Source organism: Arachis ipaensis, chromosome B06 (assembly GCF_000816755.2).
Source record: "Arachis ipaensis cultivar K30076 chromosome B06, Araip1.1, whole genome shotgun sequence".
Taxonomy (NCBI): domain Eukaryota; kingdom Viridiplantae; phylum Streptophyta; class Magnoliopsida; order Fabales; family Fabaceae; genus Arachis; species Arachis ipaensis.
The window spans coordinates 126427157-126447059 of record NC_029790.2 but is presented as its reverse complement, the minus strand read 5'-3'; the positions used below and the strand labels follow the sequence as shown (position 1 = coordinate 126447059).

At 40.0% G+C, this 19903-nt stretch overlaps 3 protein-coding genes across 6 annotated transcripts in view; 2 read left to right on the top strand and 1 right to left on the bottom strand.

The window, feature by feature from the left end:
- LOC110263844 (putative RING-H2 finger protein ATL21A) lies at positions 10655–14475 on the top strand. Its single transcript, XM_021105680.1, has 2 exons — positions 10655–10773; positions 13956–14475. The coding sequence occupies exons 1-2, from the start codon at positions 10655–10657 to the stop codon at positions 14473–14475; spliced, it is 639 nt and encodes a 212-aa protein (XP_020961339.1).
- On the top strand, positions 13543–16512 carry LOC107647576 (rust resistance kinase Lr10). The gene is made up of 2 exons (XM_021105041.1): positions 13543–14440; positions 15196–16512. Exon 2 carries the CDS (start codon positions 15213–15215, stop codon positions 16314–16316), a length of 1104 nt encoding a protein of 367 aa, XP_020960700.1. The 5' UTR covers positions 13543–14440; positions 15196–15212; the 3' UTR covers positions 16317–16512.
- Positions 16714–19903, bottom strand: part of LOC107605254 (rust resistance kinase Lr10) — a 4580-nt gene continuing 1390 nt past the window's right edge. For 3 of the 4 annotated variants that reach the window (XM_016307064.2, XM_021105039.1, XM_021105040.1), the window contains 3 exons: positions 19307–19339; positions 19023–19046; positions 16714–18294 (listed from right to left, as the gene is read on the bottom strand). In XM_016307064.2, the coding sequence (XP_016162550.1) occupies positions 17039–18294; positions 19023–19046; positions 19307–19339 (1313 nt within the window). In that variant the 3' untranslated portion in view covers positions 16714–17038. The remainder of the gene's footprint in view (positions 18295–19022; positions 19047–19306; positions 19340–19903) is intronic. The other variant, XM_021105038.1, reaches the window with a different exon arrangement.

Sequence of the window (19903 nt, the reverse complement as noted above, 5' to 3'; positions counted from 1 at the left end):
AGTTATTCATTTATGTAGGGTGAGATATATTACTATACTAGAAAGAGCATACAAAAATTAAACGACATCAGGATGTGGCAATAAGTGTACAAGTGATTTTTAAACCAAGTGAACAAAAAATGTAATGCTTTTTTCTCCTCCTCTTTTTCATTCTAACAAAAAACAACACACTTAAGAATTAAGATATATGTGAATTACCCGAACGATACTTAAGAATTCGAGAGATATTGTGATTATTGTTCTCCCTAAGTACACCGTTTGTGAGTCAGAATGTTAACCTTACCTTTCGAAGAATACAAAGATTCACTTTACAAAATACACTAGCCATACGCCTTATTCGCATAGTATTGAATAATGTATCTGCTCTCCCACAATTATTACTAGTTTTTCTTTTTAGGGGTTGTATTCTCCTCTTTTTATGAGACTATCATTGTTTACAAAGAGCAACTTATAGTAGTATTTTATTTCTCTAAAATTGACGATATAAAGATATTTGCAAATAATAAATTTATATTGAAAATGACAGCTGTTGGCTTGTGGCTTCTGGGTGAAGTCTACACGAAGAAAAATATCTGGTTAGTTTCCATCAAAAGGATACACGTAATCGGCAACAAGCAATAACTTCACTAACTTCCTTCACTTGGCACGTGTAAACTTTTCTTGCTTTAAGGCTTGTAAGAATGTGTCAATTTTCTGTTTGTACTCTCCATATAATACGTACAAGCCTCTCAATTCAAGTCTCAGCATGTTTTTGGTGTAGTTTTATTTTTCAGTCGTGTTTTTGGATGTGATAGTGTTTCAAAGAGGCCCAAAACCATTATTGGATCAAGTTTTGCTGCTACAATTGAACGCATAACCTAAGTTCACACCATTGTTTGTATTATTCTCGCATGTGCATTTGGTTGATTTAACATACTAAGTGATTGCCGAAGAGCTTTAGCTCAGGTGGCATTTCACCCCCTCCCCACTACTAAAGTCTAGAATTCAAATTCTAGAAGATGCATTTAAAGAAAAAATGTGATAAATATGTGAAGAGTGTGTGAATATGTTGTGTACCTAGAATTGAGAGTTGTCCAATTTATTGGGATACTTTATTTTGTTTTTTTTTTTGGCATTTTTGTTCCTACTATTTGGAAACAGTAACCAAATATAATCTTACATTTATTAGTTATGAATGGAATTTGGATAAGGATTAATATAAAGTAAAAATTTTGGTACAGTTAATTTTATTTGAAGTTAATAATTAAAAATAGTTAAATAATAATTCAATTAAAATAATAAAAAATTATTAAATAATAATTTATTCAAATCTATTAAATCATCTAAATAACTGCACTCAATCTCCTTTTTTACCGATCAACTTTATCAAAATTTTCAAAATCATAGTTGTCAGAACCGAATCGATAATCGAACTGATTAAACTATTGTGTCACTGAATCACTGATTCAACCAATTAACCCGGTCCCACATATATAAAACATATAAAATAGCCACAAATTTAAAAATTAAATTTAAAATACATATCTTCAATAACATTTTAATAAACATTAAGTCTCAAATTATAAAAATAAGTAGTCAATGAGTTATAACTCAAATGGCATAGATTCCCCATACTCAATTAAGAGGTTGCGGGTTCGAGTCACATATCTTTCCAGGCATAGACTCCCCATACTCAATTAAGAGGTTGCGGGTTCGAGTCTCCTATCTTTCCAAATTTTTGCCAATGAGTTATAGCTCAAATGGCATAGACTCCTCATACTCAATTAAGAGGTCGCGAGTTCGAGTCACATATCTTTCCAAATTTTTAAGCCAATGAGTAATAGCTCAAATGGCATAGACTCTCCATACTCAATTAAGAGGTTGTGGGTTCGAGTCTTCTATCTTTCCAAATTTTGATGCCAATGAGTAATAGCTCAAATGGCATAGACTCCCCATACTCAATTAAGAGGTTGCGGGTTTGAGTCTCCTATCTTTCCAAATTTTAGTCAATGAGTTATAACTCAAATGGCATAGACTCCCCATACTCAATTAAGAGGTTGCGGGTTCGAGTCACATATCTTTCCAAGCATAGACTCTCCATACTAAATTAAGAGGTTAAGCCATTGAGTAATAGCTCAAATGGCATAGTCTCCCCATACTCAATTAAGAGATTGCGGGTTCGAGTTTCCTATATTTGGTAAAAAAAAATTATAAAAATAAGTAATACGATAAAAATAACAATAATGGATTATATCCAAAGAGTAATTTCAAAGTTTGGATATCTTTCTTCATTTGAAAATCTAAAATTACATTCGGACTGGTTTCATTCTGATTTGCATTTTTCACAGAATTAAAATTAGCTTCATCATCATGACATCATATCGATCATCTTCCAGATTCAATTGATCTAGCATTTCAATAATGTTTCACAAATCATAATCAATAATGCAAAATATTTGGTTAAAGTATTACAAAATCATCCCTAACAAAAATATACTCAAGTCATCTAAAGCTGATTGAAGAGACATATTTGCAAGATCATTCTGTAAAGTATCAACTTTTTCAGGAGTTAAAAATGATGGTGAATCTTTCATTATCCATTTCGAATGATCCTCAAATGCATCAAGACAAATTGGATCATAATTTTACTTTCTCATTCGTTTCCTATATTATTAATTAACTTAATTATTCTTATTATGACTAAAAATACATAACAGAACAGTTTTTTCTTTATCCACTTGTTTACAATGGTCCCATACTGGATCAGTTTTTCCTCTATTGCTATTTTTTTGGGTTTCAATTGTTGCATCAGTCCTTATTCTTGAAAAGTTGGTATTTTCTGATGATGTATTTGATGAAGTCATCCTAAATTCCTAATCAACCAGGACTAAATGACTAATTTACGAAAATAATATACAACAACAATCTACTAAGAATAATATACAACAGTAACCAGATATAACAATAATATATTACATATAAGAATATATTACACTATAATCAACATATTACACCAACAACATAAAACAAAAAGCTGAACAATCTAACAGAAATCAAATAGAAATCAATAAGTTATACACTTATAATCAATTAATTCTAACTAAAGTACTAAATTATTAAAAACTTGAAATACTTAATAACTTAAAAAAATAAAATAAAAATACATACTGTTCATATCCTGACCCAACGCTAAGGCCCAGGATCCAAGTAAAAAGGCCCGATCCAAAGGGTTGAGCCTCACCTTTTCACCAAATCAGCCGCTACGAAGTCGGTACTCACCACGACTTGCTCTAAAGAAGTCGAGAAGAAGGGTTAGCTGGCATATAAGCACTCATTTAAATGAGTAACTGCCCCTAGAATCTCTCTAACCACTTCCACGAGCCATATCTTAACCTCCCTAAGATAAAGGGACGGTTAACACCCTAAAAAAGCGGCACTACTCCAACGGTGGTTATTGGTTCACCACTATAAATACACTGACACTTCTCAGGTATCTCTAAGTCCCAATACTCTCTAGACCTACTCACACCCTTGCTGACTTAGGCATTGGAGTGTCTTTGCAGGTACCACCCCCCATTCTTTCACACGCACAAGCCGGACGGAGGTCCCCGAGTTGCAGATCCACTTGCAAGCCTCCTCCTTCATACGTTTGGGCCAACCAACGCCATCCAGCCCATTAATCTCCGGTTACCTACAGTAACATTGGCGCCGTTGCCGGGGACCCGAGAGATCAACCAGTGATGGCGGACAGATCCCTCGAAGAGGGTCATGTCGAGTCAGATTCTGAACAAGAGAATCTGGACACCAGAAACAATGATGCAGACTTGACCCTTCACCAGGGAACCAACGATCAGCACAGAGAAGGTACCTCCGGAGTAAAAAATCCGAAGGTGAATTCTTCAGAGGGGCGCGAATCAGAGAAAGATGGACCATCCCATGCAACTGAACTCATGGGATTAGTCCACGTCCACCAAAGTCGCCTGGAACAGTTAGAACAGGAACGGGAGCGACAAAGGGAGATCGAAAAGAACCTAAAAGAGGAGATGGAACGACAAAAAGAGTTAGAAAGAAAACTCTTAAAGTTAGAATCCTCCTTCAAAGGTCGGAACTCCCGTGACGAACGAGAAGAACCGCCCCTAGGAGGAGAGGATCCTTTCAGCGAGGACATAATGAGGGCAAAAGTTCCAAGGAACTTCAAAAGCCCCGATATGGACCTCTATGACGGAACCACGGATCCGAAGCATCACTTAAGCAATTTCAAAAGTCGGATGTACCTAGCTGATGCTTCCGATGCTACGCGATGTAAAGCTTTCCCGACCACCCTATCGAAAGCAGCGATGAAGTGGTTCGACAGCCTCCCTCCGAGGTCGGTCACCAGTTTTGAAGACCTCTCAAGGAAGTTTTTGATGAGGTTCTCTATCCAGAAAGACAAAGTGAAACATGCGCCAAGCCTCCTGGGAATAAAGCAGGAGGTCGGAGAATCCTTACGAGCCTATATGGAAAGGTTCAACAAAGCATGTTTAGAGATTCAAGACCTGCCCACAGAGGCAGTCATAATGGGGTTAGTCAATGGGCTTAGAGAAGGTCCCTTCTCACAGTCCATATCCAAAAGACACCCCATCTCTTTAAGTGATGTGCAGGAAAGAGCCGAAAAGTACATCAACATGGAGGAAAATGCTAAGCTGAGAGACCTGAGTTGGCGACATGGGCACCCTCCCTCAACAAAAGAGAGGGAGAGGGAAACCAAGAAGAAGGAAGAACTCGGTCTCGATAGACCAAGGAAATATCACTCTTATACTCCTCTAAAGGTCTCTATAGTGGATGTATACAGAAAGATTTGTAATACTGAAAGGCTGCCACCCCCCAGACCCATTAAAAATAAAAAAGGGGGGAGCCGCAGCGACTACTGTGAGTACCATAAAATATATGGTCACTCCACAAACGACTGCTACGACCTTAAAAATGTGATAGAAAAGCTGGCTAGAGAAGGTCGGCTTGACAGATATCTCATAGAAAGGTCGGACAGTCATGGGAAGAGAAAGCGAGATGATATGGATAGAAGAGACCCACCACCGCAGACTCCGGAGAGACATATCCATATGATCTCAGGGGGGTTCGCGGGAGGGGGACTCACCAAATCCTCTCGCAAAAGGCATCTCAAGAGAGTCTACCAGGTCGGAGAAGAGTCATCCGACCTCCCTACCATTTCATTCACAAAAGAAGATGGGCAAGGAATAATCCCTGGACACGATGATCCAGTGGTAATAACTATGATCCTAGCAAATGCCCATCTCCATAGAACCCTAGTAGACCAAGGAAGCTCAGCGGATATTCTTTTCAAGCCCGCTTTCGACAAACTAGGGTTGGATGAAAAAGAGTTAAGATCCTACCCCGACACCTTGTACGGATTAGGTGACACGCCAATAAAGCCACTGGGATTTTTGCCCCTCCCCACCACTTTTGGAAAAGGGGAAAATCAAAAACTCTGAGTATAGACTTCATAGTCATCGATGTAGGGTCAGCATATAATGCTTTAATCGGCAGAGCTACCCTTAATCGACTCGGAGCGGTGATATCCACTCCCCACCTTTGTATGAAATTCCCGACCTCAGCGGGGATAGCAACGGTAAGGGGAGACCAGAAATTGGCAAGGAAATGCTACAATAAAAGCCTAAACCTGAGAGGAAAAGGCCGAGAAGTCCACACAATAGAGCTCGGAGGTGCAAGGGCTAGAGAAGAGCTGCGACTACAGCCGGGAGGAAAAACCGAGGAGATACAGGTAGGCGAAGAGGAAGGAAAAAATACTCACATAGGAGCCAACCTAGGGGTAACCCTAAAACAAGGGTTGACTAGACTCTTAAGAGGTAACTCCGATCTCTTCGCCTGGAAGGCCTCCGACATGCCTGGGATAGACCCCGAGCTCATGTCCCACAAGCTTTCGGTCTACCCGGGGTCCCGACCTGTACAACAAAGAAGACGCAAGCTCGGCCCAGAACGAGCCCTGGTAGTAGAAGAGCAAGTACAGGCGCTCCTAGAAGCCGGCTTCATCAGAGAAGTCAAGTACCCAACAGGGCTAGCCAATGTAGTGCTAGTCAAAAAACAAAATGGCAAATGGAGAATGTGTGTCGACTATACCGACTTAAATAAGGCCTGTCCCAAGGACCCTTATCCACTGCCAAGTATTGACACCCTAGTAGACTCCAGCTCGGGGTATCAATACTTGTCGTTCACGGATGCCTACTCGGGGTATAACCAAATCCCGATGTATGAGCCAGACCAGGAGAAGACGTCATTCATCACGCCCAAAGCTAATTTCTGCTACGTGGTCATGCCATTTGGATTGAAAAATGCAGGGGCCACATACCAGAGGTTGATGAATAAGGTGTTCGCCTCTCACCTTGGAAGCCTAATGGAAGTATACGTCGATGACATGCTGGTAAAAACCGAAAAAGAAGTCGACCTCTTGTCAGATCTCTCACGAGTCTTTGACACCATAAGGTTACACGGGATGAGACTAAATCCCGCAAAGTGTGCCTTCGCGGTAGAGGCAGGAAAATTTCTAGGGTTTATGCTGACACAAAGAGGGATCGAAGCAAATCCCGATAAGTGTAGAGCTATCCTGGAGATGAAAAGCTCGACTTGTTTAAGAGAGGTCCAACAACTGAATGGCCGACTTGCAGCCCTCTCCAGATTTTTGGCAGAATCAGCACTAAAATCCCTTCCACTGTTCTCCTTATTGAGAAAGGGATGTCAGTTCGAATGGACTCCTGAATGCGAGGAGGCGTTCCAAGAGTTCAAAAGATTCTTGAGCCAACCTCCTATTCTGACCCGACCTATAGCTGGAGAAGACCTCGTCCTATACTTATCTGTAGCAGACAAGGCCGTCTCATCGGCCCTGATAAGAGAAGACGAGGCCGGTCAGCACCCAGTATATTTCATCATTAAAGTTCTACAAGGCCCTGAGCTAAGGTACCACAAACTAGAGAAGTTTGCCTACTCCTTAGTAGTAGCCTCACGAAGGCTACGACCTTACTTTCAAGCTCACACAATAAGAGTCCGCACGAACCAACCCATGAAGCAAATCCTCCAAAAGACGGATGTTGCAGGGAGAATGGTTCAATGGGCAATAGAGCTCTCCGAGTTCGACTTGAAGTATGAAACTCGGACGGCAATTAAAGCCCAGTGCCTCACCGACTTCATTGCAGAATACGCAGGAGACCAAGAGGAAAAACCAACTACATGGAAACTCTATGTAGATGGATCCTCAAACAAAACAAGAAGCGGTGCAGGCATAATATTGGTGGATGAAAGAGGAACCCAGATAGAGGTTTCCCTCAAATTTGAATTTCCAGCTTCAAATAATCAGGCAGAGTATGAAGCCTTGATTGCTGGATTGAAGCTGGCGGAAGAAGTCGGTGCTACAAAGGTGATGATATACAGCGACTCGCAAGTGGTGACCTCCCAGATAAGTGGAGAGTATCAGGCAAAGGACCCAAATATGAAGAGGTACTTGGAAAAAACTCTGGAACACCTTGGGCACTTTGCAGAAACCGAGGTCAAACACATAACTCGGGATCTAAATAGCAGAGCAGACGCCCTATCCAAGTTAGCAAGTACCAAGCCAGGAGGGAATAACAGAAGCCTGATCCAGGAAACTCTCCAGGAACCCTTTGTAGTAAAAGAAAAAGACAAACAAGAGGTCCTTGAGGTAGTCGGATTAAGCCTCGGATGGATGAACCCCTTGGTCGAATACATGAAATTCGACATCCTCCCGAAGGAGGAAAAAGAGGCTAAGAAAATCCGGAGGGAAGCACAACACTACACCTTGGTGAAAAATATTCTCTACAGGAGGGGGATATCAACACCATTGTTAAAGTGCGTACCGACCTCAAAACCCACCGAGGTGTTAGAGGAAGTCCATAATGGGATCTGCGGAAATCATCTCGGAGCAAGGTCATTAGCCAGGAAAGTGATCCGAGCTGGATTCTACTGGCCGACCTTGCAGAAAGATGCGACCGAGTTTGTGAAAAAGTGTCAACCGTGCCAGATGCATGCAAATTTCCACGTGGCTCCCCCGGAGGAGCTCATCAGCATCACTTCTCCATGGCCCTTTGCGAAATGGGGAATGGATTTGTTAGGTCATTTTCCCCAGGCGCCAGGACAAGTCAAATACCTGATCGTGGGAATAGATTACTTCACAAAATGGATAGAAGCAGAACCATTGGCCACCATCACCGCACAGAGAAGTCAGAGGTTCCTCTACAAAAATATCATCACAAGGTATGGGATACCCTATTCCATTACTACAGATAATGGAACCCAGTTCACCGACGCTACCTTTAGAAGCCTAGTAGCCAGCATGAAAATCAAACACCAATTCACCTCGGTGGAGCACCCACAAGCCAATGGGCAAGCCGAGGCAGCCAACAAAGTCATATTGGCAGGGCTGAAGAAAAGATTACAAGATGCCAAAGGAGCCTGGGCTGAAGAGCTCCCACAAGTGATGTGGGCTTACAGGACAACCCCCCAGTCCGCCACTGGAGAAACGCCCTTCCGACTAGTCTATGGCGTAGAAGCCATGATACCAATAGAAGTCAACGAACAAAGCCCAAGAGTAATTCTCCATGACGAGATCGGAAATATACAGGGGCACAAAGAGGAGCTCGACTTGCTCCCCGAAATCCGAGAAGAAGTCCAGATAAGAGAAGTAGCGTTGAAGCAAAGGATGACTACAAGGTACAACAAAAAAGTCATTCGAAGAGCATTCGCCCCGAATGACTTGGTCTTGATCAGAAACGACATTGGAGTCAACAAATCAGGGGAAGGAAAACTCGCTGCAAATTGGAAGGGACCATACAAAGTCAATGAGGTCTTAGGAAAATGTTATTATAAAGTAACCGACCTGAACGGAACCGAGTTACCGAGGTCGTGGCATGCTTGTAATATGAAAAGGTACTACAGTTAAAAGCAAACTCTACTCTCTGATGTACTCTTTTTCCAACTTCATGATTTTTTCCAAAAATCAAAGGGTTTTTTTCTGGAGAAGGGTTTTTAACGAGGCATCATAGTAGAGGCTAAGGGAAATAGATTGTCAAAAACCCTTAGTAGCAATAAGGTACCTCCCCAATTAATAAAGATCTCTTTCATTTTTACAAATATCTCTTATAAATTCCTTCTTTGTTTTCTCTTTCTTTCGACGAAACGCGCCGACTTAAGCTCGACAAAACGTGAAAATCCCATGAACCGACCTAGATGGTCGTCAGGATAAAACGACGAGGTACAAGTCGGTATAAAGAGGTTATAAAAGATGATCGCGAAGAACTCAGAAACGTTCAGACTCATAAGTCGAAATGAAAATTCGAGTAGAAAAGAAAACGCATCGCAAAAATAACCTAAGTCATAAGAACTCAATAAATCACAAGTTGAGTAAAAGGAATAGCAAAAGAAATCGAAAAACCTATTGCAGCATAAGTACTATCCTGAGCTCCTTAGAGAAAAGGAACCCAAAAAGGACAGACAGCCAGGAAAAAGGTTTTCAAAACTAAAAAGATCAAAAAGGGTTTTTTCAAAAAACAGAAGTCAGAAAAGCATACATGCATAAGGTAACTTAAACCCTTATCCAAAAAAGGGTATTTATTTTGTTAACTTAAACCCTTATCAAAAAGGGTATTTTTTGTTTACGGCCTTATAAGGCCAAAAGCAAATTGTTCAAACACCACCAAACACAAATAAAAAGTTTAAAAAAGGGGGGACCCACAAGCCGGGCCCCCAAATAGCCAACAAATTACTTTTTCGGAAGAGGAGTAGACGGATCACCACCACCAGAGTCAGGAAGAGCGCCACCAGGACCAGGGAGAGAGGCATCCATAGGAGACGAAGAGGAAGTCGGAGGAACTGCTGAAGAACTCGGAGCGTCCTTTGGGTGAGGAGGGGACTCAATGATCCTCTGCCCCCGAGTCTTCAATTCTGACTCGGAAACGATCACGGGAGCAGGGGGATCAACTATGGCACCGTCAATGACGACTTTGTCAGGATCCAAAGGAGAAAGATCCAAGTCAGGAGCAATGACTCCAACTTGCTCCTTAAAGATCCTCCAAGCCTCCTCGGCAGCCTCAGCAATAGAGTCCTCCAACTCGGTATATGCCTTCCGAGAATTCAGCAAATCATTCTTCACAGACACAAGATCTTCAAATAAACTTTGGTAGTTGTCCTACGCTGTTTTCCTCAAGCCCACCTCCATGTTGCATTGGGCTTGCAACTTCCTCTCCTTCCCCGAAGGCCATCTCTCTCCTCCCTCAGCTTGGCGACCTCCTCCTTCAACCCCCTCTCATGCTCTTGATATATAAGAAGCCTTCCTTCCAGCTCCTCAACCTTCGAGGTTGAACCCAAAGAGCTGAGAGGAGCCTTCTCAAAAATATCTAAGAGTTTACCACAAACACCCGCCGCCCTGAGACTCTCCTCAACCAAAGTGGTAAGGTGATTCCGAACAGATACATCATCCATACTTATACGAGCATGGGGGTAGATGTACTTTCGGACGAATGCAAGGGCATCCGCCTTAACCTCACCTTCAAAAGAAGAGCCAGACTCTAAAGTCTTGCGCTTCTTCTTCTCGGGCTCAGGAGAAGGTCGGGCGGAGGGGAGTGGCTGAGAGGAAGCTGAAGAAGAAATCACAATGGGCTGGAAAGGAGTCCCAACGTTCCGAGGAAGAGGAGGAGGAGGAGGAGGAGAGATAACCGCCTTGGAGTCACCAGTCCTGGCTCGAGACCTTGCTTTGGCCTCCTGGACTCTCTGGTAAGATTCCTGAGCATTCTTCTTTGCCATCTCTACAAAAACAAGAAGTATCTAAAAGTCAAACAAGTCGGTACAAGAAATCACAAGTCGGAAGTAAATTAGAAAAACAAAAGCTACCTAGTTGCGCCTGGATAAAAGTCGGAGATCCCTGGAGGAATTTCTTAGTGTCCAGATATGGGGCCCTCCCCCACACTTCTCAGAGGAACCCCACAACGGTCGCCTCCACTTCGTCTAGGTCATCCAGACCATATTTTTCACAGGGGGAGGCCTCCAACCAGTACAGGGGAAAGCGAGGAGAAGAAGTATCATCCAGAAAAAAGGGGTGGTGACCCTCTACAGCTTGCACTTTGAAAAAGTAATTTTTAAAGTCATGGAAGGATTCGTCAAAAAGGGTGAAAACTCTCCGACCCTGTATGGCTCGGAAAGACACCCACTGTTGCTTATTATTTAACCCACTAAAGGGTTTGGTCATATGAAAAAGATAGAAAAAAATCTTCAAAGAGGTCGGGAACTCCAAAGCCTGGCTGATAAGTTGATAAATTTTTAAAAAACCCCAAGAGTTGGGGTGAAGCTGAGTAGGGGCAACTCGGCAGTGATGCAAAACAGACATCTCAAAATTTGAAAAAGGAAGAAAAACACCCAAACGGGTGATCAGACACTCATACATAAAGAAAAAATGAGGGGCCGCTTCATTGGCCCTCCCGAAGCAAACCCGGTCTTCTGGACCCGGGACTACCAACTCATACTTCGGCTTGTCCTCTTCAGAAGTACAAATTCTGTGGCGAGTACGAAGGTGGGTGATAAACTCAGTATCGACCGAAGGTTCCTCCCCTAGGACCGTGACATCAACCCACTGAGAAAGAACATCTACGGAAGCCATTTTCTTTTCCTAAAAAGGTGACAAAAACCTACAAGAGAAAAAGAAAAGGAAAATCAAAAAACACGGTCTCTAAAAGGAGGGAATACGGAACTAAACGGAAGTCTACAAACCAACCTATCTATCTACAAAATAAAGGCATGCAAATAGAAAAGCATGTTACAGAAGAAACTAACCTTTATTTGAAAATGAGGGTTGGAGGAAGTAAAAGCCTTCGAACACAAGAGTGCAGCACGAACAGATGAAGAGGAAATTTGAAAAATCGCAGAAACGAAACAAGGAAAGAGAGGGAAGGTATTTATAAGTACGTTAGGGGCACAATGATAAAAACGGGGCAGTCATTAATAAAGACGCACCGTTACCAAGACCATCAATCCCTACGCACATCCCTAACGGACGCGACGCTTGATTAGACGTAACTGTCAGAACCAAAAGGTCACGAAAAGTCACATCGGTTTCAGACCATCACGTCGGTCCTCCAACAAGTCGGCTACAATCCCGAGTAAAATACTCGAACCCAAATCTTGAAAAGAAATTGGGCTCGAGTAGGGCACTGTTCATACCCTGGCCGAACGCTAAGGCCCAGGATCCAAGTAAAAAGGCCCGACCCAAAGGGTTGAGCCTCACCTTTTCACCAAATCAGCCGCTACGAAGTCGGTACTCACCACGACTTGCTCTAAAGAAGTCGGGAAGAAGGGTTAGCTGGCAGATAAGCACTCATTTAAATGAGTAACTGCCCCTAGAATCTCTCTAACCACTTCCACGAGCCATATCTTAACCTCCCTAAGATAAAGGGACGGTTAACACCCTAAAAAAGCGGCACTACTCTAACGGTGGTTATTGGTTCACCACTATACATACACTGACACTTCTCAGGTATCTCTAAGTCCCAATACTCTCTAGACCTGCTCACCCTCTTGCTGACTTAGGCATTGGAGTGTCTTTGCAGGTACCACCCCCCATTCTTTCACGCGCACAAGCCGGACGGAAGTCCCTGAGTTGCAGATCCACTTGCAAGCCTCCTCCTTCATACGTTTGGGCCAACCAACGCCATCCAACCCATTAATCTCCGGTTACCTACAGTAACACATACCTTATAAAAAAATAAAATAAAAATACATGCCTTATGGCTAATGCACCACCGGCAGAGAAGAGAGAAACCGGAAAAGAAGCACGGTGCCGACAACGATGACAAGGACGATTGGACGATCGGACCGGCAAAATGAGGACGACGACGATAGACACATAGCGGCATAGGACAGGAGGCGACGAGCCAAGATACTCAAGGGCCACCGAGACGATGACTCTGAGTAGCAGTAATCGACAATGTCGCACCGTTCAATAGAATTGGCGCTGGCTGTGGTCGGGTGGTGCGAGAGCGAGACTACGAGTTCGGTGAGAATGACAAGGGTTGAACGGGTCTCTTTCTTGTCTTGGAATTTGGGAAAAGGGAATAGGTTTGGTGTGGAAACTGAAAAGCTTCGAGCTAGGGTTTCAGATTTTCGGTTCAGATTTTTTTTTTTAAATAATCAAAACACTGCCGTTTCACTTAAGAAAAAACAAAAAACTAGAGTTCGAACTGATCCAAAATTTTTCAAATCCACCAGTTTGTCCGTTTTTATCAAACCCGATCGATTCAAATCGGATCTCGTTGGTTCTCTTCCTTGTCCATTTAGCTAGCTCACTCGGATCAATTTTGTTACCAATTCACCGTATTTTTAGTCCGACTAGACCGGTCGGTCTGATTTTGATAACAATCTCTAAAACAATGACCAAGTATTTACTCTAAAAGATATTTCAATACCAAGCACAATCATGGTGAATTGGTGATAACTCATAAGTCAAAATATCCCCATTTCGGGGAATGACTGGACCCAGGAACACAAGGCCGCCACAAATGACCAAGACTTAAAAAAGTGAACGGAAATTAGTACCCAAAAAGGGAAAAAAATAAAAATTAAAATAAGTGGCAAGTTGCTGTTGCTTGTTGCCATGGGATGCCTGCCTGATCTATCTTTAAACAAAAAATGCATGACAACCAACATCTTGAACCTCTGCAAATCCTTTCTATTTCACAACTAACCCAATGTTCCGTTCTCAGAATTTCTCCATTTTGCTGTTGGTTCTTTTTCTGGCGCCAAATTCCGTTACAGTTAACTGCCGATGTACGGACAAATGTGGACGCATCAAGATCCAGTTCCCATTTCATCTCAAAAATAGCAACCTGAATCAAAATGCTACCTATCTACCTGGATTTGAACTCTCATGTAACGATAAACATCAAGCTCTGCTGAAACTTCCAAAGGTTTCCATCAGTAAGCTTCTTTGTGAAGCAAATCGATTACAAATCTCAGCAAATTCAGATCTATCACCCAAATAACTGCCTTGCTAGCCAGCTTTTAGCGCTCGGAAATTCGTCAACTTCACCTTTCCGATTCATATCACCATATTACGGCGGCGAAACTAGTTACAGTAATGTCTCTTTCTTTAGTTGCGCTTCGAGTTCTTCCTATTCCTGTCCAATTTTGCAACTAGATTCTAGTAGCTTCATCATTGATCCGGGAATACTATCGTGCACCAAGGTGCGTGATGTTTTATCGGTCCAATGGAGGTTTACGGATGATGATGAGACTAGTTTGTTTCTTGGATGGTCGAACCCTAACTGTGGGCAGTGTGAAGCACAGGGCAAGAAATGCAGACTCAAGAGCGATGGTACGAAAGAGGAAATTGAGTGTTTCGTTTGCAAAACAAACAAGATTTCGACATCCACTCTTGTTCTAATTGTTGCAGGTATGAAGAATCCATACGTGTTGCTTACCACCTAACTTGCTTTCGGTTATTCATTGTTCTCAGTTAGAAATATTCACGGTGAAAATAGTAAGGTCTTTGACACCTAATACTATTCATATTTTTATAGTAAAAGAGAACTTTGATTAGAGAAATAAAAGTTTCAGGTTATCAATGACCTCAATGTAGCCATGTAGGTGGCTTCCAAAACTTTGTAATATTGAAAATTAGTAGTACTTGCAGCAGCTATAAAGAATAAGTCACTTTAACCTGTTGTACAGATTTAGGTTAAGTATTCAAATCATAAAACAAAAATGCTACTGTTTAATTTGTTTTAACTTATATCTTATATTTCAACATGTATTCTATACGACATAAAAATCAGTTACTAAAATTAACCAGTAGTATAAAATACAAATTAAAATACAAAATTCATATTAAAAATGAGTTAAACAACATATGTATTTATTTATACACACATATAATGACTGGTTTTAGTGGTTAATTTTTTTTTACATGTAGTATAGTTTATAAGAAAAATATAAAAATCTTAACTCATTTTTTAGTTATCTTTTTAATTTGCTAAATGAAAATTTTATTTTTTTTATCTTTTTTATATTTTCAAAAATAATGTATATTTACATTCTTACTCATCTAAGGACAATTATGAAGATAAATTAGCACTCTCAATCATTATTCTTAAAATAATGTTAAATTTTTTTTCTCTAATTGAAGCAACGCTGTTTTATACATTACAGGGACAATAATTTGTTTGATGCTTTTGGTCTTGTTGGCCTTTGCAATGTACCATATTTATCGGTACTTTAAGACTAAAGGAGAAGACCAAGACAGGATAGAAAAATTCTTGGAGGATTACAGGGCCATGAAGCCTACAAGATTCACTTACAAAGATATTAAGAGAATCACAAATGGCTTTAAGGAAAGCTTAGGCGAAGGAGCACACGGAGCAGTATTCAAAGGAATGCTCTCCAAAGAAATTCTTGTTGCCGTGAAGGTACTCAACGATACGCAAGGTGATGGCAAGGATTTCATAAATGAAGTGGGAACTATGGGAAAGATTCATCATGTCAATGTTGTTCGCTTGCTCGGATTCTGCGCAGACGGATTCCACCGTGCTCTTGTCTATGATCTGTTTCCGAACGGTTCGTTGCAGAAATTCTTAGCTCCACCGGATAACAGGGATGCTTTCCTTGGTTGGGTGAAGCTTCAGAGAATTGCTCTTGGTGTTGCCAAAGGCCTTGAGTATCTCCATCTTGGTTGTGATCATAGGATACTCCATTTTGACATAAATCCCCATAATGTGTTACTAGATGATCACTTCACTCCAAAAATAACAGATTTTGGCCTTGCAAAGTTGTGTCCGAAAAATCAAAGCACGGTGTCTATGACTGCGGCGAGGGGGACATTGGGCTATATTGCCCCTGAAGTATTCTCAAGAAATTTTGGTAACGTGTCGTACAAGTCTGATATTTATAGCTTTGGAATGTTGCTACTTGAGATGGTTGGAGGAAGAAAGAACACAAATGTGTCTGGTGAGGAAATTTTCCAAGTTTTGTACCCAGAATGGATCCATAATATGCTTGAAGGGAAAGACATCCACATTGATATTGACAATGAGGGAGACATGAAAATTGCCAAGAAACTTGCCATTGTAGGACTTTGGTGCATTCAGTGGAATCCTGTAGATCGTCCATCAATGAAAACTGTGGTACAAATGCTTGAAAGGGAAGGAGACAAGTTAACGGTCCCCCCTACACCGTTTGACTCCACTACCAGCTCAAGTAGAAACAATAATAATGCAGTTGTTTCATCAAGACATCTAAATTTTGAGCTAGAGGTTATTCCTGAGTTAGAGTAAAGGCAATTCACCTCTTGCTAATAAAATGTATTTATATTGGAGACTGATGCAAGATGCAATACATAAAGATTCTTCCCCTCGTTCATATGCTACTTCCACTTGTAATTTTCATAACATGGAATCATGCATGACACGAATCGAAAGCATGTAGCACATTTATCTTGCAAATAAATCATCCTTACTATTTACGTCTTTATGACTCTGTGTAGAGCAATTTTGAACATTCTCTCTTGAATTGCGTCTATATTTTTAGGTGGCCTTGATAAACAGGACCCAACTCCAAAAACAAAATTACACAATCAAACTGGAAAGAAAAACACGCCTAATATCATCCCATCGAAAGAAAATACACATAGAAGGATGAGCCAAAAGATACTTATGAACACCCAATTCAATAGAATGACCCAAACAAGCAAACGCATCAGCAACTCGATTAGTATTATACAATTTGTCTATACAACTTTTATCAGCACTCAAGAAAATATACAACTTTTATGCCTTGAATGTTCTAAAAATTACATCTTCAAAATGATATTCACACCCAAAAAATTATTCTAAAAGATCTAATTGAACGAGATAAACTACACCGTCCTTGGTAACAATACAACAATTATGTTGCCATAAAAAACGAATCTGTGATCTCATCAAACATGGAGAACTCATATCACTGCCATAACATAATCATAATCCTATATGAAATGGATATGCTCTGTTCTAATTAGTTAATCATCATCCTCCATTGAATAGTCAGTTGTGGTTTCACCAAGATAACTAGTACCAGAGGAATTCATGCTCGACGCTTGGTTGGAATTGACCTCCTTAACATATCTAGAAGCTTCATGTGAATAGAAAGAAGGCTTTGGAGGCAATGCAAGACTGCCGTCGTTATCCCCTTCCAGCATCTCTACTACCTTGTTCATCGAAGGACGATCACTAGGCTTTAGCTGTATGCACCAAAGTGCAACTAAGAACATCTTTTTAACTAGGCTCTTTTCCTCCTCTGAGGCATCTTCGATTTCAATCTCACTCTCCTCATAAAGCTGATCATGTATCCAAAATGGGAAGTAAAATTGGCTTGATTCATCGGCATTAGGATTTGAATTCCTCCTCCTACTTGCCATTTCCATCAAAAGCATTCCAAAACTATAGACATCAGCCTTATAAGATACTCCTCCAATGTTTTTGTAGAACAACTCCGGAGCCATGTAGCCTAAAGTTCCTCTTGCTGCAGTCAAAGTGACAGTGCTACCATCCACGGGATATAGCTTTGCAAGTCCAAAATCAGATACCTTTGGGACGAAGTTGTCATCTAAAAGAATATTATGCGGCTTGATATCAAAATGTAGAATTTGCATATCACAACCTTGATGTAAATACGCAATTCCACGAGCCACTCCAAGAGATATTTCATACATCTTCTCGTAACTCAAAGGCACAGTCCCTTCCTTAGCAAAAATGTATTTATCCAATGATCCATTAGGCATGAATTCATACACCAGAGCACGCTTTTTTTTCTCGACACAATATCCAACAAGACGTACCACATTAACATGATGTATTCTTCCAATTGTAGCAACTTCGTTGATGAAGTCTTGGCCATTAGCATTGGGTTCGTTCAACATCTTTACCGCTACATCAGGACCACTACGAAGTTTTCCTTTGTATACTGCCCCAAAGCCACCTTTACCCAATTTCACTTTGAAACCACCACTCATTTTCTTGATTTCTTTGTATTCATACCTTATGGGATTTAGATTGCTGTCTAGCAAAAAATGTTCAATGTTTCCATATATTGACCAATGTCTTCGTCGCCATATGTAGATCAATACTGAAAGTAGAACTGCAACTCCAAGTACGTATCTAGTTACAAGTATTACTGGTATAATATTTCTACCAATGAATATTCCCCCATCAAAATACTCCAGCCCAACTGCGTTGCCCAGGTTTCTTGTGCTGAATGTTATTCTACTTCCTAATCCTGCACCCATAATTGATCATTAGGCAAGGTAACCTTCTTTGAGTTCTTTCACGGGTTAGTTCACAAACATGCATAAGAATCTATGATGCACGAATATTGACACAAACACGAGACATGACACGACATGGGATATGCGGACACACGAATTTAAGAATCTTATAAGACACAGAGACACCACATATATATAAAATATAAAGTTTTTTTTTAAATAAATTGTAATGATATTTTGGTATTTTATTGATATCAAGATATAAATTAATTTTTTAATTATTTTTAATTATATAAAGTATTTAAAATATTTTTTGTTTTTAAAAATTAATAATATATACTATTTCTAAACTCATTTCAAGAATACATGTCAAAAATAAAGTTAAACATATTGACACGTGATGATATTTAAACGTGCTCAAGTGTGTCTGGAGAAGAATTTTTTACTTTTTATTAAGACACAGTTGGACACCGAAAACACGCGTGTCGGACAAGTGTCGATGAGTGTCGTGTCCGAAATGTGTCCGACACACGAACAAGGCAAATCAGAAAAGTGTATGTACTTCATAGATAAGTATATACATTTAAAAAAAAAATTAGATGCCTTCCAATATGTGAGTATGAGTAAACTATTCATGCTAGATTCAATTAATTAACACGAGTTAGACAGCAGAGTTTAACACATCGCCGCTCCTTACTAAATTATGCAAATAAACACTTCAAAATGTAGATAAACTTACCAAATACAATGCCTCTGAGATAAGCTGCAAAAGGAATCAAGAAAAATAGACTTAATACATATATATACTAGGGGAAAAAAAGCAATGATAGACATAATGTGTCTATTATGCTCATTATTATTATACATACGCTAGTGATCCACTAACCATAGTCAATCATCATATTCAGACTTCATTCTTTTCAGTTATACTTCAATTCGTACTTTAAATATATCAACATTTTATTAAATATAGATTAAAAGGATAAAAAATAATAGGAAGAAGGAATATCCTTACGATCTTACCTCGAGCATAACCGATAGCCTGTTCTGCAATTCCTATAATATTCAAAACATCAATAATTTATATCAGCAAATGATAGAAATGATTATATGATTAAAATAAATAAATAAATGCTATATGATAATATGAACCATATTTGATTAGGTCGACTAAGTTGAGACATATTATCTGCTTGTCAATTGATTATAATATTTGTGAATAAAAAATTTAAATGACTTTAACCATTGCCTAACGATGAGCTGATATAATCATAGTGAAACAACAAGTATATACGTAAGATCAAACTATGACAAGCCGTCTCCTATGTCTCCTATCTACTTTCCGTGCGTGTACACGTTATACTGTTATAGACCATGGAAAAACAGGTCAGTTAGTCAAATATGATCAGTTTGTGAAGCTAGTTAATGGAAGAGGATATTTAAGATAATATGATTATAAAATTTTAATATACAAGTCAGACCCCCCAAAAAAGGAAAAAAAAAACCCAATACATTAATTTTTTTAACTGCATTTTTTATACATAAATAGATTGATTTAGTTTTACTCTTTTGGCCATTAAAATAATTTTATTTTCAAATGACTATATAGAATCATTCATT

Bases quoted from the DNA above. Each gene is read 5' to 3' on its own strand.
- LOC110263844 (XM_021105680.1), top strand. From the start codon at position 10,655: ATGGGCTGGAAAGGAGTCCCAACGTTCCGAGGAAGAGGAGGAGGAGGA. The intron at 10,774-13,955 runs GTAAGATTCCTG...AAACTTCCAAAG, and splicing joins TTGGCCTCCTGGACTCTCTG to GTTTCCATCAGTAAGCTTCT.
- LOC107647576 (XM_021105041.1), top strand. From the start codon at position 15,213: ATGCTTTTGGTCTTGTTGGCCTTTGCAATGTACCATATTTATCGGTAC.